General features: G+C 50.5%; 1 protein-coding gene across 1 annotated transcript in view; it reads left to right on the top strand.

Moving 5' to 3' along the window:
* Window positions 1-25,224, top strand: part of LOC135971521 (uncharacterized) — a 106,273-nt gene that overhangs the window by 78,868 nt on the left and 2,181 nt on the right. The window contains exons 5-7 of the mRNA XM_073993196.1: window positions 21,464-21,624; window positions 23,334-23,395; window positions 25,104-25,203. Coding sequence (XP_073849297.1) covers window positions 21,464-21,624; window positions 23,334-23,395; window positions 25,104-25,203 — 323 coding nt within the window. The remainder of the gene's footprint in view (window positions 1-21,463; window positions 21,625-23,333; window positions 23,396-25,103; window positions 25,204-25,224) is intronic.

Below are 25,224 nucleotides of genomic sequence, written 5' to 3'. Positions count from 1 at the left end.
ATGGAATTTGAGTTCAAAGATTTGTGAAAATGCTCAAGTTTGTGTACTAATATATACATTACATTTGTGAAAATATCTAAAAGTCCAGGATTTTTATTGAACACTTATCTTGATTTTTGTAATGTCTACTTGTCATATTTCCATTTGATTAATAGATGTCAAAGGGCTTAAATTTTGAGTGCCTGAATTCACTGAATTTAAAACTTCTTACATCAAATGTAATTAAACTGACTGTAGCCAACAGCACATGCTTTTATAAGTATTGATTAAAATATATATAAAAACACATATCCATGAACATGCAGATGGGGGCAACATATTAAATCATGGAAGTAGAATTAGTGTTCTTTGTTTTCTGAAAAGACAAATTTTTAAAAAGCCAAGAGAGTCTTATAACTTTTTAGTTTCCAACTTATTTGCCCTAAAGCGAAAGTTTAGCAGCAGAAGATTGGCAGCAGCAGAAGAGGATATCCTGGGCCAGTGCAGGCTCTGGGAGCAGCCAGGTGAGTGCCGGAAGGAGCTGGCTAGAGGCAGAGCAGGGAAATGCTCAGGCAGGTCAGGATGGCCTCAGGGCACGCGGCTCAGCGAGTGAGAAAGGGTTCACATTTCCTGGAGAGCCCTCGTCTCTACCCACGGAAAACCCAGACTCCTTCCAACTGGGATGTGCATCTCATGTAAAAGTTGTTAAGCCCAGAAAGAAAGCCAGTGGATATAGAATTTTTTTGTATGCAGAAATTACTTTAAATTTGTTTCTAACCTTATCCTTTTCTTCCCCCATCTTAGCGTCTAGTAACTTTCTGCAGGTAACGCACACATCTTAGGAGAGCGCTGTATTTCAGTTGCTGTTGGCTCTGATGTGACTTTGTGGTGTCTGAGGTTCTGCCCAGAGTGTGGCACTCTCTGCTGAGCGTTGCTTGTTGAAGGCCCGTGTGGAAACTTTCCCTGTAAGGTTGTCGACCCCAGCAGTCTTGGTTCAGAAACCTTTGGACTTGCTGAGACTTCACACGGCCTTCTAAGCTTTCTTCCGTGACCTTTTCATTTTAGTGTTCCCCATAATTCAGATGTTTTCCAGAATGTAAGTAAGCTGCTGAATTCAGGGTAGGGGGTGCCCTCCATTGGCCCTGGGGAGAAGCATCGCTGTTTCTCCGGGTGGAGCTTCCTGCCCGCCATGGTGTGCTCCAAGATGGAGCAGAGTTCTTTGGCAGAAGTAACCGTCAAAGGCTCCTGTCTCAGCGGCAGGGTGGCTGTGGGTGTGCGGCCTCGCTGCCATACCGGCCCCTTCCCGTCAACGGCACCAAGGAGAGGAGCACGGGGGGAGGCCTGGGATCTGTGCTTCCAAGACTGCGTCGTCTGTTTGTAACTAGACATGCCCAAAAAGTGTTGGAGATAAGCAGGAGACCGTGTCTGTCCCTAATGAGCTCAAGTGTGCCCTTGAGAGGGTCAGGTTTCTGTGTGGTTGATCCGAATTCAGCCTGGCTGTGGCAGTGCAGGTGACTGCTGGGCTTTGGCAAGGCTGCACCCACTGTCCGTCTGAAATGGCCCCTTTCCCAGGCTCGTGGTGCCAGCTGGGAACCCAGGCCTGCCTTCCCGCCAGGACGGAGGCCCCGTGTATGTGCGGGGGGGAGGTGGGGGTCCTGCTTTATTGCCTTATCCAATGCCACGTGGGGTCAGCACTCAGGAAACATATGCTGTGTGGGTCAGCGATTGAGTTCAGAAACCTGGAAAACTCAGCAGTGCAGGCTTTGGGCATGACCCGTCCAGCCCTGGGGCTCTTTCTCTGAATTTCCTTCCATGGCATCCTCCTCATCTCAGGGACCCCTGTCCCCGCACAGCTGTTGGCAGCTTCACACTTCACAGCTTCCTCTGCCTCCCCTCCCAGGCCCTGGTGTGGCTGGGGCAGCTAGTGGCTGTGCAGACCCCACAGCCAGTAGATCGTTGGTGCCAACGGCTTGGGTCTGGGTTACCTGAGTCAAGGACTCCAGTGCATGGCTGAGCTCACCCTGAATGGCTGGATCGGAAGGCCTTGGGTTGCAGAGAGGGTGGCTGGATATTGAAGGAAAATATGCAAAGGAGAAGGGGAAATGGGTGTGCTGGATGGACAGCTGGAGAAGTCTGTGCAGAGCCTGGGACCCGGTGCAGATGCAGAGCTGGCATGGGGAATCCGGTGACACGGCCACCGTGGAAGTGGGCAAAGTCAAAGGCTTCAGACCGGTATGGAGGGGCTGGTCTAAAACGATCCTCCTTTTCCTTTAATCCTAGCAACTGCTGGCTTACGGGGTGGGGGAATGACATCTGTGGTGGTGGCAAGGAGAGACAGGGATTTTAATTAAACCCCTCTTTCTAGGAGAGGGGAGTAGCCGTCTCTGTAGGACAGTGAGCATTGTCATCTCAGGCAGCTCAGGCTGCTGTAATGAAACACCATTGACTGAGTGGCTTATGAACAACAGGAATTTGTTTCTCACAGTTCTAGAGGCTGGGAGGCGGGATCAGGGTGCCACATGGGGGGGTTCTGGTGTGGGCCCCTTCCTGGTTCACGCACGCCTTCTCACTGGCCCTGACACAGTGGGAGGGCAAAGAATTTGCTGGGCTCCTTTCTGAGGCACAAACCCCATTCACCAGGCTCCAGCCTCGGGACATCATCACCTCCCAAAGACCTCCTGACAGCATCACATTGAGGGTGAGGATTTCAACCTGTGTTTTGAGGGACAGGCGGGCAGTTCGTAACCGTCACCCTCTTTGTGTATTTCTGACTCAACATTGAGTCTGCATTCGGCTCTCCAGGGGACAGAACCTGTGTGGACACTGAGCGAGGTCAGAGCTGCAAGCATGTACACATCACGGGCAGGGGAGCTGTCAGGGGTGCGAGAACGAGGTTTCAACGTCAATCGGAGTTGCTTTCCTGGCAAATGCACTCATAAGCTATCCTGGCAACATTTGCTTTTCACGAAGAGTTGATCAGGCAGTGGGAGCAGCAGGCGGTATTGCCAGAAGCTTGGAACTGATGGGCAGCAGAGAAGGGGCAGAGGCCACGACCTTGGGGTGGGCAGCAGTGCCAGGTGTCTGCCCTCCAGGTCTCATGCCTGTGACTGTAGAGACCAAGCCGACCGGGGCTTGCCGGCCAGTGTGGCTCTCATGCAGGTGATTATTGGGGCTTTCTATATAATGTTCCCTCAGCCCCATTCCCACCCCACCAGTTTCTGTGCCTAGTAGAAATCATGCTGTGTCTCCTTGATGAAGCATTGAGTTTCCTATGAAGGTGTAGAAATAGCACGATTTGGCTCATGTCAAAATACTTTGCAGTGAAGCTGCACAGAAGAGGATTCTAGGCTTCCATTTGACGTTTTAGACAATGCCTGAGTATTACAGGACCCTTTTGCTTGTTAAAAAGCACCAGATGAGAAAGGCTACTGGTTAATAAAGGAGACTTTTTACATTAGCACAGAGAGGGTGGCTTGAGATAAATTCAGCGTAATGTAGGTGTGTTTGTAAGCCGTCTAAAGGACCATCTCTCTGCTGGCGACACATGTTTTCCGGTATTGGTTTTGTTCTGAAAAAGGATGACTGGCATTCGGTAGAATCATTCCAAAATTCACCTGGAAGTCATCTACATAGTGCCTTGTTTTCTTCTGACATTCTGGACACCACAAGGAATTATTCTTGTCTTCAGCACTAGCAGGAGACTTCTCCTGAACTCCTGCTCCTCTTTGGCATTGTGGATGTGAAGGGGTCAGAGTGACCCTGTCTTCATGGAGCTTTCAGATACCATGGGGACAGTGTGGCACGAGTGTCAGGCTCGGGTGGGACGGAGGCTTTCCCCAGAAAACAGCTGCCGATTCCAGGACAGCCCTCGACCACTCCTCCCTCTGTTCCTCCATGTCATGTCTGAATTAAGGCTGTTCTATCATAGCTGGGGTGTCATGTTAACTGGAAGTGTGCTTTTGTTCTGGGAAGTAAATAAACTAATGGTACATTTGCCAAGGACAGTGAGATTTGATTTGATGAATCCAGTGGGGAAAAGGAGAAGGGGCTTGGCTGGGTGGGGACGTGTGTGATGGGAGTAGAAAGGAGGAGCCATGCAGGCTGGTGGGATGTAGGGGCCACGCCCGCGTTTCCATGGGATCCGTCGATGTTTGTGCCCCTAGACCTGAACCTCTGTGTCCACTTCTAAAACCTGCATAATGAGGAAACCCCTGATGGGCCTGAGTTGTTACTTCCCACGGCCATTGCTGGGAAGTGCCCCAGACGCCTCTCCTGGCTGGTGACGGCCCCGGACCTGGACACTGGGTTCATCCTGAGCTCTGCGAGGGGTTTGGGCTCCACGCGCAGCAGGCACCTGTGCATCCCTTTGGATGTGAGATGTTGGCACTCGGCTTGGAGGCCACCGCGATCTGGGTGTGGTCAGGACTGGCTCATCCTTTGAGGAGAGAGCACCTGCCCGGGGGCCCCTCTGAGGTGCGTAGCCCTGCACTTACCTCACAGGATGCCCTGTCCTGCGGGGACTTCCTGCCATTCCCCTGGACCCTCAGGTGTGGGAGCCAAGTGTGGTGTGTGTGTCCCAGGCGGGGGTGCTGAGGACACCACGTGCCTGATCGTGCGAAGACCCGAGGCACCGCGTGGGTTCGTTTCCAGGGGGCCGTTGGCATCTGGGGGCCTGTGGGTGTCTTTCCACTGGCAGGAAATAATGGGTGGCCCATGTTACCTTTTTTGTCTATTTTTGCCAAAAAGCCCTAATGTCAATGTCACTGTCCCACTGTGGGAACCACTTGTCTCAGGCCCACTGGCCCTCCTGTTTCTGGGCTGTTGCAGGGTTGTGTTGGGGTAACTGTGTTAACTTCGTTTGAATTTTCTTCCTGTTCCTTTGGAATAAGTGTTGATAGCTTGTGCTGCTTGTTCACCCCAGAGGTGATGGTGTCCTTTAGGCCTGGCAAAGCACAGCGGTGCAGGGAGGTGCTGGGCCTCGGCCTCTCGTGTCGTCTGCAGCCCTCACCGCACGTCTGCTCTTTGCTCCTCGTGCACACAACCGGGATCACGGGCTGCTCGCTCTGCTGTTTGAGATCCTCAGAAAAGGTGGTGTTTACACTGAAGGGAGAATTGGCGGTGTGCGGCTGATTTTAAATAGGAGGAAATGACGGTAACAGAATGAGCAATGCCTAGCACTTAGTCTTAGGCTTGAGAAATTGTGTTTTAGAATCAAAGTATCCCCAACTCCGGTTTTCTTCAAATTAAATCTTTTAAAGTGTTCACAAATATAGCTAAAGCCTAAAACTATGCAACAGAGGGCCTAGAGCCCAAGCCACTGCCACCTCTGACTCCAAGACACCTCTGAAACTTGGTCCTCCTCCTCAGAGAACCCCCCATCTGCTCCTTCCTCCTCCTCCCTTCCCCCCCCCCCATTCCCTGGACAGTTTTCTTCTTCTTCCCCCCTCCCCCTCCCTGTCCTTGGGCAACCTCCTTGGACCTCTGCTTGAAAGTCACTGGTCTGTGGGGCCGCCCATTTGACAGACGAGCATGCTGAGGCCCAGGCACAAGTGACTGACTCAGACCCACGCAGAGGCTGACCCAGCGCGGATGCCGTCTCCGGCCTCCCGTACCACCGGGTTGTCCCTAATGGAAGAGAATCAATGATACTGCTTCACAGATCTCCAGGGAAAGTTGGTCCTTTACAGGTTATGAACATGGGAATGTTTTGGAAAAGCCGTCGTCCACTTGTCAGCTCCATCTCTCTTGCCTGGAAGATGTAGGGAGAACCTGCCTTCAGCCCACCCTCATCCCATAACAGAACAGAGGACAAAGGGACAGTAGACCCAAGTCCTGTCAGTGTCCTCAGGAAACCCCCGTTTCCTCCTCATGGTGGAAGTGGAAACCATCCCGCTGGATGATCTTCCCGGGGAGACCCTCCACCCTGAAAGCAAGGAATCTGGTTTGAGCACACACCCATTCTTGGTGCCATCACTTTCTGCAGCTGAACCCTGCATACGTGGCCCATTAATCTTGCTCGTCCGGTGTTACTGGGTCCTGGGAGTTTGTGTGGGCTGATGGCAAGTGTTTACCATTGTGTTTAGAGAGGAGAATAGAACTTTATTGTGTCAAAATCAGATGATAACCACTGCCATGTGATTCCTTGGGTTGGTTTGGGCAGGGGATGCTCAAGCTTCTTCTGAGGGCTAAGTGCTTGTTTGAGAGAGTCTCACTTTGTCGCCCAGGCTGGAGTGCAGTGGTGCGATCTTGGCTCACTGCAACCTCTGCCTCCTGGGTTCAAGCAGTTCTCCCTGCCTCAGCTTCCCGAGTAGCTGGGATTATAGGTGTGTGCCACCACGCTTGGCTAATTACAAAAATTTTTAATATAGGCAGGGTTTTGCCATATTGGCCAGGCTGGTCTCGAACTCCTTACCTCAAGTGATCGGCCCACCTTGGCCTCCTAAAATGCTGGGATTACAGGCTTGAGCCACCGTGCCCGGCCCGATCCTGACATCTTTTAAAGCTGCCTTCATGTACCAAAAACCAGTCTATGCTTGAAAATCAGGCTTGAAGAGCCTAGGAGGGAGGAGAGGGATATAGTTTAGCTAGGTAAATAACTATGCGTATGTTAAAAATAGGGGCCAAAATCTACCCCAAATGTTAACTCTTCCGCTTTGCCTTTGCGTTTTATATCCATTTATGGTTATCCATTCAGTATCAAGATTTCTGAAGATTCTTTTGATAATTATGGACAAATTACTGTTAAAACTCAGCTGCATTTGTAACACTTTAAAGAACTAATTGGATGGCATTATTTCTCTCGGAGGCATTTTGGATAGTTACATAATTAATGTTTATCTCTTTGCCAGATTTTTTTTTTTCCCCAGAACAGAAACCTGAAAAGAAACATTCCTTTGCATTAAGAGCTATTTCACTGTGTGACAACCAATTTTTGAATGTGAGAACAAGATCATCGTGTATTTTTGGGATAATTCTTGCTTAATAGTGATAATGCTAAGTGTTAAAATTATGGAACAATTTGATTCTTTGAAAATTACTATTTGCCTGCTCACCAGGTGAGAGCTGATGAGAACGTGGATGTAAAAATTAAATTGTTTTTAGCTTGTATAAAAAAAGTTAAAAAAAAAAAAAAAAAAAAAAGCTTTTTTGTTTTGTGCTACTACTGAAGTTGCTTAGCTGTGGAAATGAGGTTATTGCAGGCACTTAGAATTTTATCTCCTTCACTTCCACAATGGGAATAAATTCTCCAACAAGCACAGGAATCTGACTTTCTGATATTGAGACTCCTAGGCATCAAGCCCCATGGAAGGGGTGGTGATTACGTGAGCGTTGATGTTGATGTGGGCATCCTCTAAGCCGGACGCAGGGAGCAGGGAAGGGCAGAAAGAATAGGCCCCTCAGGAGCCATGAGAAAATAAAGTGTTGGCAGCAGTGGTGATGAGGGTTGGTGTCAGGGGCCAGGAAGAGGTGGTGAAGGGAGCATGTGCCTCAAGGCAGCCCTGGAACCCGCGGTCCCTGCAGTGAAGTCTTGTCTGCAGGGGACGTGGACTGCCATGCAGCGAGGCCCACAGACAGCCTGGACTTGGCTGGCTCAGAACTCTGGTAGACGTTGCAAATGGCCCCACAGCGTTGCAGTGCACATTCCTCGGACAGAAAGAAGACGCTTGGAACTGTTCCCAGCACAAAGCCAGCACCCTGTGAACAGTGGCTGCTGCTGTTGTGACTGAGTGCTGTCCAACTGGGGGCATTTGCTCTGCTCAGTTCACTTAATTGGGCCAGGAATGGGGTTGCTCTGCCTTCAACAAGTTTGACGGATTGAACGAGGACTCAGTCGATAATGTACTCTGTAAATACGCTCTCCCAGCTAGAGTGAGCAAAGCCCAGGGAGCGGGTGGTTTTTCAGTATTAGCCAGGTGTTTGTGGTGGGGCCAGCTGTGCGACTGCCAGAGCAAATGTGACCAGGAAGCCTCTGTCCCCCCAAGGTGGCCAGCGTTCCTATTATACGTGCCGTAGGCAGAAGGTGGGCACTGCTGGGGAACTTGCTCATGTTCCTGTTTTCTGATTGGAAATTCAAGACTTCTGAGCATCTTACATTAAATTTGGACATTGCTGAGACTGTACACATTTCAACACTTGTTTTTTTCTGCTTTTCGGATCTATACAACCTGGCATTTGGCCATGGCTTCCAGGACAGGCTGGATGCAGAGTGAAGCCCTCTCCTCACTGTCAATGTTTGCAGATGTCTTTTTGTATAAACTTTGTATTTCTTGAGACTTTCTATTAGGTTTTTACATAACTAGACTTTTAAAATTGCCATGCACATAACTCTGCCAGTTACAATCGTGAGCTAACATGGGTTTTTGGTTTTACTTTGATGAATGTTTAACATTTGCATCCTGGATGTGGGGGTGGAGATCATTTATCTGCTTTTCATTTCCTTCTTGGTTATACTTACCTGAAAGTCACTAAGGTGTGGAAGGCGTGGTACAGGGTAAACTGCAGGCTGCACTGTGGCGCGGTGGACAAGAGGCACAGGCTGCAGTGGTGTGCACAGTGCATGAGAGAAAAGAGGAGAGACTTCCATCCTCGAGGGAAACACACAACAATTTAAAAAACTGATCATCTAGCTTACATGAGGTCCAACAAATTCAGTTTGCAAAGTTTAACTTCCAAGTTAATTGAGTAATTTTTCCCCTAAGTCATTAATTTAGTAGCTTATGTTTAAATATATTTCTTTTGTCTAAAGCAAGTCATTAAATTCTAAAATGAATGACTAAACATGTAACAATTTAGGCATACAGCACCTGAAGGCAAAACCGCCAGTATGCTAAAACGTTGGATATAGATGCTTTAAAAATATAATGTAGCATTCTTGCAGTGCATGTGCTGTTAGCATATAACTTGGTGAGTAGTTTTGAGCTATGTTTGTAGGAATGTGTATCTTGAATACTTCAGGGCACCACTGCAGATGTGTGCGTAAGATGTATAAATACTGAATGTTCTTCTCCCTTCCCTTAAATGAAAAGCATTAGCTCCCTTTTATTTTTATTTTTAATTTTATTTTTTTTGAAGTGGACTCTTGCTCTTGTTGCCCAGGCTGGAGTGCAGTGGCGCAATCTTGGCCCACTGCAACTTCTGCTTCCCGGGTTGAAGTGATTCTCCTGTCTCAGCTGCCCGAGTAGCTGGGATTACAGGCACCTGCCACCACGCCCGGCTAATTCTTGTATTTTTATTAGAGATGGGGTTTTGCCATATTGGCCAGGCTGGTCTCAAACTCCTGACCTCAGGTGATCTGTCCACCCTGACCTCCCAAAGTACTGGGATTACAGGCGTGAGCCACTGTGCCCGGCCAGCTCCCTTCAGTAATGATTTATACAGTTGGTTTTTGCTTTTTGTTTTTTTGAGACGGGGTCTCACTCTGTCGCCCAAGCTGGAGTGCAGTGACGCAAATCTTGGCTGACTGCAGCCTTCACCTCCTGGGCTCAGGTGATCCTCCCACCTCAGCTTCCTGAGTAGCTGGGAATAGACACATGTCACCATGACCAGATAACTTTTTTTTTTTTTTTGTATTTTTAGTAGAGACAGGGTTTTGTCATGTTTTCCAGTCTGGTCTTGAGCTCCTGGGCTCAAGCAATCTGCCCGCCTCGGCCTCCCAAACTGCTAGGATTACAGGCGTGAACACCACATCTGGCCCATTTTTTTTTTTTTTTTTCCTTACAGGATTAGAAGTCGACTTTCAGAAAACCCTTCAACCTTGTAAACTTGATTTTCTACAATAATATGCCTCTAGGATAAAAACAAGATGGAAACAAAGAAGTATGTGTGGACTGCAGTTAAAAGTTTTCAACACAACATAGTTTAGGAGAGTTGACATTTACAAAGAGCAGGAGGCCCGTTCAGTGCCTTCTAGGCATTGGGAACGGCGGTCTGTGGGCCACCCTAACGTGTGCGGTGTCCTGAGACATGATCGTGGTGCTCATGCTTTTACCGAGGGCCTCCCGGGAGTACCAGAGGCTCTTCTCCTGCAGTCAGCCAGCCAGGCAGTAGCTGCTGGAGAAGGAACAAACAGTAAAAGACAGATGTACACGGTGTTATTGTGGCAGAGAGTTTAAAACTAGGCTCACTTTATTCTCTCACTTTGTTCTTACAGTTTTAAAAAAACTAATAACGAAGTCCTTAAATATGTATTGTATTTCAGGATTTTCAAGTAGTTGTGGGTGTGTCTGTCTCTCTCTCGCTCCCGTTCGGGTGCTCCCTGCGAAGAGAGCTCAGAGAGGCCACCTTTCCTTGTTGAAGTGACAGGGCCTGGAGAGGTGTGAACCCCGAGGTGGGGGGGTGACTGACTGGGGGGAGGCTGGGTCAGCGTGGGGATCCACCCCCACTCCACGTTCCTGTAGGGAATCCACAGTTCTAAGTCTTTATGATATGGGTAAAATGAACCTGGAAGAGGTGTTATTTTTTAAGAAGTAAGTGCCATGCTCTTTTTTCCTCATACTTCTCCGTGTTTAAGCAGCATTGAAAGATAAGGCACTAGTAGCATGTTGGTTTGGAAACAATCTTGTTGATTATTTTAAGTTGAATCTGATATTAAGGTTGTCTGGTAACAGAAGTTTTCCTTTAACAACATGGAACTCTGTTGAATCTGTTGCCCCATTGGCTGAGCCGTCTGAAGTCAGTGCGGTGGCACCTGAAGAGTCCGCTTCCCCTTGGAGGAAGCCGCTGGATTGGCAAGAGGCACTGTCCTTGATTGAGGGAGTGAGGCGCCTTTGCAGGGACCCCACGCGGCACCTGTGGCTCTCTCCTGCCCCCTGCGGCTCTCTCCTGCCCCCTGCTGGATGGCCAAGCAGACTCGCGACAGTGCTCAGCGTGAATGTTCACGGGGTAGGCCGAGGCTTTTGTTCCAGAAACACTGACTTCAGAAACGGCGGGCAGTGTGTGTTGAGCATGGCAAGAAAGACTTACTTGTGTCTTAAACCTCTTGAACAAAGCAAGTTGATGTTTCAAATGTATCTCGAAGGCTAATGACTTTGCTATGGTCAATATTCAGGAGAAAATAGGGTTTGATGAAATAGACAGGAGTGGCAAGTGACGTGCTTGTGCCCCGTATGACTAAGCGATGTCCTGGCCGTTCCACACCACGGCCTCTGAGCAGCCAGCGTGCAGATACTGGATCAATTTAGATGGGACTCCTGGAGCTGTCAGCTGCCCGGGAGAAGCACAAGGAGTTCTGTGTGCCCATGATCATGGTTCCCGCTACTGTGTCCAACAATGTGCCGGGTTCCGATTTCAGCATCGGGGCAGACACAGCCCTGAACACTATCACCGACGTAAGTCCGTGTGCGCCCCACCAGATGGGCGCTGGCTGACTCTAACCTGTGGGCCCCCGCCCTTTTTGTCTACCGAGCGCTAGAAACAGCCTTTTACAAATATCCTGAATGAGAGCTTCTCGTTATTTCGCCGCCCCTACCCCCGAAAAGTAGGCTTTTAGACTCTGAACATTTTTTATCTCACTCCCAAAAAGTTTTACCGCCTCTTCTGTGTGGCCACCGGCGGGGACGTAGTGTGGCCAAGACCCCGGGAGTGCCCGTGAGTACCTACAGCGCTGAGGAGGGCTGGGCCGCAGTCTCCTGTGATTGCACCAGCATTAAAATTTGCTTTTAAAAAATTATTATTAATGCTGAGCCTAAATTTTCTTTGAGCATCCAATACCCATTATGATGAACCCCTGCCTTGATGCTGAGGGTAGAAATTGAACTGAATATTTTGTAATTGTAGTCATTGTCCTGAATGCACCATTGCATTTGTTTTCTCTTTGGTCTTGGCTGTTGACCTCATTTTCCCCTTTGTAAAGTGGGGATGTTAAATTACATCTAAGGCAATATTGGGGCTAATTTTTTTGCCAAAAGACAATAATAAAACATAGAAATATATTCTTCTGTTTTTTGTTTTGTTTTGCTTTGTTTTCTTTGTTTTACTTTTCTTTGTGAGACAAGGTCTTACTCTGTCACCCAGGCTTGAGTGCAGTGGTGTGATCTCGGCTCACTGCAGCCTCGACCTCCTGGGCTCAGGTGATCCTCCCACCTCAGCCTCTCGAGTACCTGGGACCACAGACACGTGCCGCCATTTCCAACTAAAAGAAATATACGCCTACCCCACGTTTGTGTGTCACACTTGGTGATTCACATGAGAGTCTGAAGATCCGTATCTAATGCAGGAAGTATTTCATTTTTTAAAAATTTGATGTCTAAAATTTTTCACTAATTCTCAAGTTTTAATTTTTCTTGTGTGACTTAGTTCTCACGAATACTTTTCAAAGTTTTCTGTTTTGTTTTTGTTTTTTGTAAACCCTTGGCATGAAACTTATTTCTAGCGCTGGTAAATAAAAAAACAAGCTTTTAACATACAGCTCATATGGCAAGTAATGCTTAGCACTCGTTTCTTGGTTTTCTGAGCGTCTTAAACTTTCTTCACTTCCTTTGTGAAGGAAACCTGTCCAGGTTTTCCCGTGTTCACTGGCTTTGGGGGCAACGTTCACCTTATTTTTGGCAGTCACTAATCTCTGACCTAGATGTTGCTTCTGCTTTGCTGGTGACGGGCGTCACGGCTTTGCTGCTGCAGGGCTGGCCCGGCTCTGGGTTTACCTTCGTGCTGGGAATGTGAACCTGAGTGTGTTTCACAGAGAGGATTCCAGCATGGCTTTCACTGCTCTTTCACCTGCTTTAGCTGGATTTTTGGGTCTGTGAAAGTTGGGTGTGCAATGGGAGGTATTGAAGCTTCCTTTTTCCCTAATAGTTACCTAATTGGAACTTACCCAGAGGGAATGAGTGGAGAATTTGAGAGCAGTCACTGCAGTTAGATGGGCATCTGAAGATGTGGGACAAAGCTGGTGTTGATCTCCCTGTGACTTTTTTTATTTTCAAGTTTCCACACAAAGCATAGATCCTTGTGGTATGTGATGTACACTTTCGGGCATGAAGAAAATCTCTCTTTAATTCCAGGGTCCTCCGCTATAAATAACTTTTTTTTTTTTTGATTGTAAATATGTAACAAATGTGTAGGGTCAAAATTTGAAAACCAAAATACGTGAGGCAAACACTCCGCAAATGATCAGTTCCACCCGCTTTGACTTCCCTTGGAGGGACTGTGTGATTTATTATGCGATTGTTTTAAATTCAGTTTTTCATTCATTCCAGTTTCTTAAAGCTAGGTTAAACAATTTCATTTTCTTTTCTTTTTTTTTTTTTTTTTTTTTTTTTTTTGAGACGGAGTCTTGCTCTGTCACCCAGGCTGGAGTGCAGTGGCCGGATCTCAGCTCACTGCAAGCTCCGCCTCCCGGGTTTACGCCGTTCTCCTGCCTCAGCCTCCCGAGTAGCTGGGACTACAGGCGTCCGCCACCTCGCCCGGCTAGTTTTTTTGTATTTTTTAGTAGAGACGGGGTTTCACCGTGTTAGCCGGGATCGTCTCTCGATCTCCTGGCCTCATGATCCGCCCGTCTCGGCCTCCCAAAGTGCTGGGATTACAGGCTGGAGCCACCGCGCCCGGCCCATTTTCTTTTCTTTTTTTTTTTTTCTTTTTCTCTTTTTTTTTTTTTTTTTTTTTTTTTTTTTTTTTTTGACAGGGCCTCTGTTTCCCGGGCTGGAGTGCAGTGATGCAATCACGATTGACTGCAGCCTCGACCTCCCAGGCTTAGGCGATCCTCCCACCTCAGCCTCCTGAGTAGCTGGGACTACACGTGCTTGCCACCGTGCGTGGCTAATTTTTTGTATTTCTACAGAGACGAGGTCTCCCTGTGTTGCCCAGGCTGGTCTCAAACTTCTGGGCTCAGGCAGTCCCCCCGTCTTGGCCTCTCAAAGCCACTGGGGTTATAGGGATGAGCCACCACGCTGGGCCTTAAGTTAACTGATTACAATAGAGAAAGAACTGGAGTGTGTAGTTAGTTGAGCCTCCCGTTGGCCAGGCATAGCCACCTTGGTAAGTGTATGTGTGTGTCCTCATTGCCCTTCTGATCCTGAGCTCCGAAAATGAGGCTGTCTTGGGAGTGCTGTGGTTCTAGTCTCGTGATGGGTGAGTGATGTCGGCTGATTGAGGTCACCCTGGCGAATGCTGCAGCTGCTCGGGAGCTGGGGCAGGGACGAGAAAGCCGCTGAGGGTCCCTCTCTGCACCCCTGAAGGGAGAGGGACCGAGATGTGAACATGGCAGCTCTTTTCTCCAGAGCCCTGTTTACTGATGGCCAAACAGGGTGAATCCTGAGAAGGTTTGGATTTGGGTCTGAACTGGGCTCGCCTGGCTGTAGAACACAGGAGCTGGTGGCGAACTCAGGAAATGAGGGCGTGAGGCGACTTGACGTGGATGGCTCCAGGTCGCTCCAGCCACTGTCCTGAAGCCATTGGAGCCTGAGGATGTGTGGGAGTGAGCGTCTCTTTCCTGTCCGGCCAACACCCTCTGTGACCCGTGACTCATGGCCTGGCCTTGGGCAGCATTTATGTTTGAGGTCTGTGGATGACTCCAGTTGTTCAGTAAATTTGGTGATTCTTATTGGGGTGATTGTGCCCCAGGGGATGTTTGCACCATCCAGGGAGGTTTCTGGTTAGAACTGGGAGAAGGGATGCTCCCAGCGTCTGGGGCTGGAGACAAGGGACGCTGCGGAAAGTCCCTCCAAGCAAAGGACGGGCTCCATAGCAGGAGTCTGGCTCAGGACGTGGCCATGTTGTGCTTCAGAAGCCCTGGGCGGATCTGATGTGGTGAAGTCGTCATCCTCGTGATTTCCTTCTTGGCAGCATTGATGCTTAGCTGACGCCACAGCCCCTCAGAATCTATGAGGCACTGATGTGGTGAAGTCGTCATCCTCGTGATTTCCTTCTTGGCAGCATTGATGCTTAGCTGACGCCACAGCCCCTCAGAATCTATGAGGCACTGGTGAGTGGGTCTTTCTGGCAGAACAGAAGGAATGAAATACCTCAGAGCAGGTGTTACACATTCTCAGGATATGACTGCAGGGAGTTTCGGTTGGACTCCTTTCATTCCTTAGTGCTGGCTGGTGCATTATTCTGTCCTGTAAGCTTGATCAGGTCACATCAGAAACACAGTAGGTGGGTGTCACGCTGCTGTCAGGTTTCGCGAAGGTGGCGGTGACTACAGCCTTGTGAGTAATTCCTTGTCATAGTGGCCCCACTACGGACCCAGGGGCCCGGCTGTGTTTGGTCTTGAGAGCTTTATGCTTTTCTGGGCAGGGTCTCTCCCCATCTTGAAGTCTTCCCTCCCCTTTTTTGGAGACTGAAGGAAGGAAAAGAGGAGCGACAGGGAAGAGGGGAGAGAGGATTTGCAGCAATGTGGCCATTCTCACAGATTTCAAGGCGGAGTTAAGGAGCCGAGACACCCCCACCTGCCCACTTGTGTGCCTCAGGCCCCTCCTTGGCCCCAGGTCACCCACACCCTCTGGCTTCCAGTGAGGGCTTCTTGGAGAAGCAGCCAGCTTCCCGCAGCCAGTCTTGGTTAGTCCTGGGCTAGGGTATTCCACAATAAAGGAGTGACATCACCTGTCTGAAGAGCATAAGGAGCCCCCCACGTGGTAGTGCTGACAGGGCCACATCCTGGGCACCAGGCCAGCCAATATCCCCAGATGAGTGTTTCTGGCTGGGAAGCAGGCTGGCATTTGGATTGAAGTCCTGCAAAAACTGCCATGGCCAGAGCCTGCAAGGCAGAGCCTGTACAGAGCAGCCCAAGAGCTGGGCATGTGCTGGGTCTGGGTGGACGTGGAGGCCATGCCATGGGGGCACGGGAGCCCCTGCTCACAGCTCACCTCGTGGTCACTCAGCACTGACCCACCCACCTTACCCTGCTACCCACCATGCTGTGAACTCACCTGCCACGGATCTGCACCCGCTGTCTGAAGTCCTCGGCCCACACGGGCTACTGGCCTTGGGATGCTTTGGGTTGCACCAGGGCTGCAGAGCCTGGGTCGCTCACTGTCCAACTCTCCCGGGGAGATGTGGGACCTGCCTTGCATCCCAACAGTAGCATTTCTGCAGCAGATGTGGGGATATTCACAGTAAGAGGGACACGTCCAAGTCCATAAATAGTCGATTTTGCCACCAAGTGGATGACAAAAACACCTTGCTGTGTGGGGCCACTTGGAGCTGGGAACAGTGGGCATGTGGACCTGTCCTGCTGTTATCTTGGTTAACACCCTGAGGTGGAGCCTGAAAAAGCCCGGTGCACATGGGCTCAAGAACCGCTCCCCTTTCTGACACCAGAGCCCATTTCCCAGTGGAACCCCAGAGCAGCAACTCAGGTTCTTGCTCGCCTGTGTGGCTTTGTGTGTGACTTCCCGCCGGAGAGCAGAGATGTGGCGTGGGGCTGAGTGTGGCCCACTGGTAATCCAGCTGCCCGCCTCCTTCCCTGCCTGCGCGTGGAGGCTGCCTCTGCATGATGAAGGCGGTCACTTAGTGTGGTCCTTACAGCTGTGTGCCCCATACCACTGATTGTGACCTGCCTACAGAAAGCTACAGGACTGGCTTTGCCTTTAAACGTCCTGACCACCCTGGCCTCCCTTACCCACGATGAGATGCTGAGAGCTGAGCTGTCCCGCTCGTGACTAACTCGCCGCTGCCTGCAAGCTGCTCTGCTGCCGGCCTCACACCCACCCTGCTGTGCTGCCTGCAGGCCTCCCCTTTCATGAGGACCTGGGCTGTGCCCAGGGAGCCCCCTGTGTCGCTGAGGCCTGTCCTGCTCTCACATGGCCTCCAGAGCTCCCCTTGGTCCCCTGACCCACATGAACTGGCTTCCCCTGATGACTCAGGTCCCTCCTGTCCCTTCCTGGACCTCAGCGGAGGCCCTGGGGCTGGCAGGTGAGCACCCAGCACCCCCGCTAACCACTTGGCCCTGGTGCTTCAGGCTTACAAGAGCGCGTGCGACATGGCCGAGGCGCAAGGCCGCCACCGGGAGCTTTGCATCCCCCTGTGTGTGGTGCTGGCCACGATTAACAACAATGTCCCGGGCACAGAAATAAGCCTGGGCGCCGACACTGGCCTGACTGCTGTTGTCCAGGTAAGAGAACCCCGTTTCCTCGCCTTGCTTTCTTTATTTTATTTTAGCAATTTGTTTCTTCTGTGCTAAGAATGAGCCAGATTTATTATTACTCTTTCCCCCCCACCCTTTGTTAGCTTGGCTTTATGTCAGTCACACTGGCCAGAACAGGGTAAATTTTTTAGCTTCTCTGCCTTAGGGAGAACCTGTCTTTATTGATTAAAAGTGAGATGATATATCCAGTCCTTGGGGTCGTGTTTCTATCCCACCTAGACTAGGGGAGTTTTGAGCACCTTTTCTCTGGAGCCGGCCTCTCCTGCCTGCGTTGAGTAGCGAGGCTGCAGGGCCAGCTGTGGGAGCCTGCAGGAAGGGGTTTGAGTGCCTGGTACGTACGAGATATGGGACAGAGCTGTGACCACTGGGGGCCGCTGCCTGGAACCACAGCCTTCCTGTTGAGATGAGAGGTTCTTTAGAGAGCCCAGATCATGCCCTCCTGGGCAGGCAGTTTCACCAACATTTGCTTTGGGAGGAGTGAATTCTGCTGGTTATGGGCGTGGTGCTGACACCTGCAAGGTGGCCCCTCAGGTCCCTGATAAGCTGACCAACCTCTATGGTCATGAGCTGGACATGAGGACCTGTGGTAGTTCCACAGGCCTTTGCTGCAGAGAGGGTCCTCACTCGGCTGCAGACGGGATGGTGGCCACCTTGGAACGTGGGGTCATGTCAGTGGATTGGCCGCCGGGTGTCTCCTGGAGAGCAGCCGCTGGCCTTTAGCTTAGATGTTCACGTCCGAACCAGCTCCGGAGTTTGCGGTGAAAACTCCCAGCCCTGTTGGAGACTCCTTAGTTCAGCTTGGCACAGAACCCAGGAAAACAGTAGTTCTGTTCTGGCTTCTTCCTTCAGAACTGAGTTCCAGTGCAGGGAAGGGAGTGGAGGGGTCGTGAGGTCGACTGCAGCCTCCTGTGCCTCCCACTCGAGTTGAGGGCCATCTCTCTCCTGGGCTTCTCCCTGTTGCGTTCCCTGGTGCTGTACTGGCCTGGCAGAGGCTAGCCCTGGCTTGTTCCCTGGACTTCCTTGGGCCCCCGCGCTTGACCTCTGTTCACTGAATGCCATTAGGGTCCAGCCATCGCTGGCTTCACTCTCCTTTAGCACCTTGTAGATGTCCACACATGCTTCCACCCTCGCACCCCGCACTCAGCGCAGCACTACCCCGGCCAGCGGCTGTGCTTTGCTGCAGGTCCCTTGCTGTAGCAGGGATGGGAGCCCCACCCCCTGCCCCTTCTGGCCACCGACTTCAGCAGAGGCTCGGCTGCCATGAGGGATACCAGTCATGGGAAAACTGGCCTCCCTGCAGATTCACAGAACAAGGTGGTTCTCACAGAGAAGTCAGTGCCTTTTTTCTATCTTAACACTGTAGCAAACACCACCTTATCTTTCACCACCAATTTATGTTTCTTAACACCAATGGAGCAAAGTGCTGGTGATGTTTGAACTGTAGCCTGGGGCTCCTGCTCCCATGGGACTCCTTGGGGAATTTCCTAGCAGGATAGTGTGTGTGCCCTTACAAGGGGTTGTGTCTGCTGGGCACATCCCATTGTGAGGCAAGAATGGCTGAGGTCACAGGCTCTGCCTGACAAGTGCCACTTACAACTGCTGTCCACGCAGGGCCACGCTTGGGATTGGCCGCCTCCTTGTCAGTGCTACTTCGACTAATTGCCTGAGGCACGGCCAGAGTGACTTGCTATTTTTAGAAGCTAATTCAGGCTTCAGATGCGATCTAGGTAATGAGGAGAGAGTTCAGGAAAGCTGTATCTAAGCTCCAGCAAAGGCAGACACTTCCATCCCAGCTGTCACTGCGTTTACACTCAAAGGAGCACACGGTTGGGGGCATGGCTCAGCTGTCAGGGCTCCACTGTTCTACACACCCACAGCGGCAGCCTGGCGGGACCAGAACTCAGACACGCTCGGGCACAAATCAGCCTCTTGGGAGACCTGCTTTGCCTGCAGAATTCTTTTGCCATTAAGCAGTTGATATCATTCTTTGAACGAGTGACAGTAATTCCCCACCTCAGGGTGGGCTGCGGGGGAGATTCAGTTGGAGAAATAATCTATGAGGCTTTGTGCCTCTGGGGGTCCTGATGCCCCACCAACATTTTTCTTCCCGTGCCTGGGATTCTCTAAGACAAAGGGAAAGTCTGAAAGCCTTACAGCATCTTAAGTCTTAGATCACAATTAGAGACCCAATTACAGACAGGTGGAAGAGTGAAACCCTCAGAATTCTGCACTGGCCCTTCAAGAAGGCAGTTGTGGGCTCTTTGGACCCTTGATGGGTTTCTGTCCTCTGTCCTCCCTAAGCACAAAGACAGTAATTCTTCCCGTTGCCTGTTTCTCTCCCCATATGGGCTTTGACACAATGCAAAGTGGCCCTCTAACTAGAGCCCATGTTCAGTTTTGAATACGTCAACCAATTATTTTGGGAGGAAAAGAGTCTGCCAAAGAAATGAAGTATAGGTTGGAATGGTTTAATCAAGCCTGTGTTTATTCAACAAAATGTGCTTTTAAATTTCATCCGAAGTACTCAAGTGAAAATTTCCCAGTGGGTGTTAAACTTTGGTGCACAGACTCTCGTGTGGCTCCCAGTCTCAAGTCCACACTCCCACTTCGTGCTTTTACTCTTGGTTGAGTCCCATGGAGGCCTGTTAGGGAATCCTGCAGGATCAGCCCTTGACCCGGACGGACGGACGGACGGACGGCTGGCTGGCTGGCTGGGGAATACTGTGCTTGTGTCATTCAGAGACAATCATTTCTTGAGCGCCTGCTGTGGGGGCTTGGCCGGGTCCTGCTGATAGTGCAGTGGTGTAAGCCCAGCCCACAGTTCCTGCCCTCATGGAATGTGCAGCCTAGTGAGGACTGCAAGTCAAATAACCACGAGGTAACTACAGGGAGACACCGTGGTGATTTCTATGAAGAGAGGACATGGGGTGCCCCGAGGGCCCCTGACAGAGGGAACTTTGCGGTCCTAGAAACCAGGTGACGTTTTCCTGAGGAAATGACATTTCCCTCGGGGTCAGAGCTGAGGAAGGTGCCTGTGTGTGTCCCGTGGCCACTGTGACCCTGACCACACACCTGGGGCTGGAAAATACTACTCATTCTCGCACAGCTCTGGAGGGTGGGAGCCATGGGCTGAGGCCAGAGTGTTTGCTCCAGGAGAGTCCCTCGTGGCCCATTCAGGTGCCCAGAGCCCCGGGCATTGCACGCCTTGTTCCCTGGCACCTCCTCCTCCCATGTGGGTGTGCAGCATCCTGCTCCAGGGCCTCTGCACCTCTCATCTGCCGATGCAGGTGGTGGCACTTAGGGTCCACCTGGGTAGTCCTCAGGATTCACCTTTATCACCTCATGAGGGAACATCCCCAGGTTCCAGGGATTAGGACCGGGATTCCTTTGGGGGCTGCTCTCCTGCCCACCACTGTGCCTGAATGTGATGTACATAGCGGCCAGCATATGGAGAGGCCCGAGGAGGACCTGGGGTGGCTGGAGCTAGAGCCGGACCTGGTGTCAGAAGCAGGAGGGGCCAGGGATTCCAGAGAAAGGCTTGACGTGTACTTGAAGTGAGCAAAGGGTTTTGAATGAACCAAGAACTGATCAGATTTATGTTTTTTATAGATGGGTCTCCAGTCTGTGTGAACAGATTAGAGGGGGCCGGGGTGGGAGCTGAGGCCCAGGCAGAGGCTTTGCAGAGTGCCAGGAGAGGGTGCTGTAGCCCGGACTGGTGTGTGGGTGGGAAGGTGGCCGATGCATTTCTCTGCTGTCTTTCTCCCTGCTGAGCTTGGGTCCTTGTGGAGGGCGGATGGCAGACATTTCACTCTGGGACCTCATGCCTATGCTATCCGAAAGACCCCCAGGCGCCTGGGTGTAAGAACCACCATCTGACTTTGAGTAGAGTTTCTATTAATGTAACATTCACCAATGGATGGAAGACGGCCACAACTCTAAAATCACAGGGAGCTTTTCTGAAGAAAATAGAATAGCACAGCTGTTCCCATGGACAAAGCTGGCAGGTGACAGCCCCCTAACTTCTCAGCTCACACCTAACCGTGTCCGTGTCTGGTGAAAGCTGCTTCAGCAGGGACAGTCGGAGAGCAGCATGGAGTGAGCTGGCTTATGGGGTCGTCTTTTCAGTCTCCTCCTATGGGGCCTGGGAGAAGGGAGCGGCAGATGGCCAGGTCCCCACCACAGGTCATCGAGGTCACCTCCAGGTGGCTGGCGAGGGGGGGGGGGCATGTTCACACCCACTCCGAGGCACATCCTGGCTGCTGCACACCCTTCACCCCTGTGCGATGCTGGGACCGCATGCTCAGGCACGGTGTGGGGCCTTGCTGCACTCACTGGTAGGGGAGCTCTGGGATGGTGGGTGCACCCTGGCCCTAGGCTGGAGTGACTGATCTCTTCTCTGACCAGACCTGCGACCGCATCAACAGTTTGCCAGCGGAACCAAGTGGCGCGTGTTCATCAAGACCATGGGCGGCTACTGTGGCTACCTGGCCAACATGGGGGGGCTCACGGCCGGAGCCGATGCTGCATACAGTTTCGAAGAGCCCTTCGACATTGGGGATCTGCAGGTATGTGACGGGGCTGGCCTCAGGGGACCGTCCCCTTGGGATCCTCTCGGTGCTGCGGAGCGAATCATCGTGTCTAGGGTGGTTTGCTTTTCGAGGGGGCATGGAGACGGAGGTGCTACCGAACATGCCACGCTTGATGCCCTTCGCATCGCCCAGGTGCCTCTCCCAAGTGTCAGGTGATGGCGGACGTGCCTGGTTGAGGACACCTTCTAGTCTCTTGTGTGAAACACAAGCTTGTTTTTTTGATGTAGTCTGTTGTGTAATGTTTTCTCACTTCTGTCACAAACGATTTGAGTGCCTCCGCTGACAGTCACCACCCACGTCTGCGACTGGTTCTGGAGCTGGCTGCAGCATCTTTTAAATCTTGAGGCTTCTGATGCTGCGTCTGCCTCTAAACTGACACAGACACGGCCGTGGTTTCTTGGCATCTGTGGCTCTTTTAGGGAAGGGTGTCGCCGACCCCGGGGTCTGCCCCTGCTTCGACGGCACAGCAGAATCCCGGCCTGGACCCTGCAGTGTTCAAAGTTGCTAAACTCCATGCAGGAGGACAGGCCTTGGCAGATAAAATGCAACTGAACAATTGTCTTTAGTTAGTTATATAAATAAATATATGTTATATATTACTCTGTCAGCCAGGCTGGAGTGCAGTGGCATGATCTTGACTCACTGCAACCTCCGACTCCCAGGTTCAAGCCATTCTCCTGCCTCAGCCTCCCGAGTAGTTGGGATTACAGGCGCATGCCACCATGCCCACCTAATTTTTGTATTTTTAATAGAGATGGGGTTTCACCATGTTGGTCAGGCTGGTCTTGAACTCCTGACCTCGTGATCTGCCCACCTTGGCCTTCCAAAGTGCTGGGATTATAGGCGTGAGCCATCGTGCCCAGCACCGTTGTCTTTTAAAAAGTTAGGATGTTACTTGTTTCTGAGCCAAATAGATCAAGTAAAAAGGGCCTTGGTGTTGTCACTAATTATGTGACATGTGAATCATGAATTTCTTCACTGTGTCATAGTGACTGCTTGTGGAGTCGTTCACTACATTGTGATGTTGCTGTCAGCAGTGGGTCCCATAAGATGATAATGGAGCTGCCCCAAACAGGTGTACTTTTTTTTTAACTTTTATAAAATTATATATATATATATATATATATATATATATATTTTTTTTTTTTAGACGAAGTCTTGCTCTGTCGCCCAGGCTGGAGTGCAGTGGCCGGATCTCAGCTCACTGCAAGCTCTGCCTCCCGGGTTCACGCCATTCTCCTGCCTCAGCCTCCCAAGTAGCTGGGACTATAGGCGCCCACCATCTCGCCCGGCTAGTTTTTTGTATTTGTCAGTAGAGATGGGGTTTCGCTCTTTTCCGCTGAGAGCGCCGAGTAGAACATTGTCATGAAAATAAATAAGGGGCAATAGAGCCGTGAATGAGTGCTAGGAATTATCATCTTCAGAGGGACCCTGTTGATTCTGGAAGGCATTTCTAGTGGCCGCCATGAGGGCTGCTCACTGTGCCCTGCGCTCAGCATTCATCGCTGCAGACATGCTCTCCCCGACTGGGGGAGGCTCCCCGAGACCTGAGCCATGAGAGCTTGCAACCTCCTTGGCCACACTCACCGCCACGCTTGGTTGGCACTTCCCGCCCTGCAGGGCCTGGCACACAGTGGGTGCTTAGCGTAAGTTTATTGTCTGATTAACAAAATACTCTTTTCCAGTCCAATGTGGAGCACCTGACGGAGAAAATAAAGACCACCATCCAGAGGAGCCTTGTGCTCAGGTGAATGAGAGACCAGGGCTGATCTTACGGTCACTGTCACACCGCGGTTCTTAGGTTCTGGTGACTTTGGGCTGGATGAGTGGTAATTTCTTTGCTGCTGGAGTGCACTGCACACTGGGCATATGCAGAAGAGAGTTGTGGTGTGTTGCTCTAAAGACTTTCTTGCATTTAGACAACTAAAACTTTTGCTTTATAGTCTTACTCTATTAGATATCTCGCAATCATTTCTCTAACACCTGATGTTTATGAAGGAGGAAATACAGCCATCCCTCTTAGCCTCAGGGAATGTGTCCCAAGACTCCAGTGGGTGCCTGGACCTGGGGATAGTACCCACCCCCTGTATACATAAGGGGGTGGGGGCTGATAACCATCTGATAACCAAGGTGGCTACTGAGTGACTCAGGGGCAGGAGGCACAGACAGCATGGAGACTTTAGGGCACAGGGATGATTCACGTTCTGGGTGGGACAGAGCAAGACAGCACAAGATTTCATGACTCCCTGTTAGCTGGGCTTAGGTGAAATCGACATCCTGGGTCGGTTTGTTGTGTTGCATATGTTGTGACTATACAACAAAATGATCTGGAGTATACGCATACTCCCATTTAGCTGGGAGACATTTTTTTTTTTTTTTTTTGAGACAGTCTTGCTCTGTTGCCCAGGCTGGAGTGCAGTGGTGCAATCTTGGCTCACTGCAACCTCCACCTTCCAGGTTCAAGAGATTCTCCTGCCTCAGCCTTCCGAGTAGATGGGTGTACAGGCGCCCACTACAACGCCCAACCAATTTTTGTATGTTCAGTCGAGATGGAGTTTCACCACGTTGGCCAGGCTGATCTCAAACTCCTGACCTCAGGTGATTCGCCCACCTTAGCCTCCCAACATGCCAGAATTACAGGCGTGATCCCCACCGTGCCCAGCCAAAACATCTAACCTTTTAATTCATGCCAAACATCAGCAGCTTTAGGCTTCTAGTCGTTGGTGAGGTTTGAGTAATGGGGATTTTAAGGGAACTGTCAGCTTTCATGAAAACAGTGACACCCCCATTACTTGGAAATGCTTATTCAAACTAAACACGGCATCAGGTTAAAAACCAGAGCTTCCTAAGATTTAAACTGGATTATCAGACGTGTAAGATACTTGACACTCACCCTCAAATCAGAATGACCTGGAATGAGCTGCATGCAGGCACACGCGTGTTATGAGTTGAGCCTGGGACACAGCGGTCCAGGATTCCTAACTCCCACACACTCCTCCTTCACCACCTCGTATTCTTTATACTTTTAAACCAGAGCCCGTGGACTTATTTCAGAGAGCTCATGAATCCCCTGAAATGATGAAATAGTAGGCGTCTGTGTGACTTTGTCAAAGAATCCACAACGGTTATCAGATTCTTAAAGCTGTGACCCATCCCCACCCCAGATGAGTCTATGAAACCTTGATTTAAGATTTTAAAATATTGGAGATGGTTAGTTGACTCGTTCCATTTATTAAAATCCTTCTCTTACTGGGCAGGGGGGAACACTTGATACTTTTGCTTAGCAGGCTGAGTTCAGGCTACAGGAATCACAGATTTTGTTTTGTTCTGTTCCAGCTATCCCTAAAGACTTAGAAACAAAAACATAAATTCTGTGAAATAGAAATCGTCATTTCTATTTCACAGCAAAGTGTGACTGTATAACTGATATTTCATATGACTCTAACCCCCAACAGGGTGGGGCACCTTCTCCATTTGATAGAAACTTTGGAACCAAAATCTCTGCCAGAGCTACGGAGTGGATCACTGCGAAACTCAGGGAGGCCCAGGGCAGAGGTAAGGGGTCCGGGGAGGGAG

The sequence above is a fragment of the Macaca fascicularis genome, chromosome 6 (assembly GCF_037993035.2).
Source record: "Macaca fascicularis isolate 582-1 chromosome 6, T2T-MFA8v1.1".
Lineage (NCBI taxonomy): Eukaryota > Metazoa > Chordata > Mammalia > Primates > Cercopithecidae > Macaca > Macaca fascicularis.
Note: the sequence above shows the minus strand (reverse complement) of the source record. Positions and strands in the feature narration are given on the sequence as shown.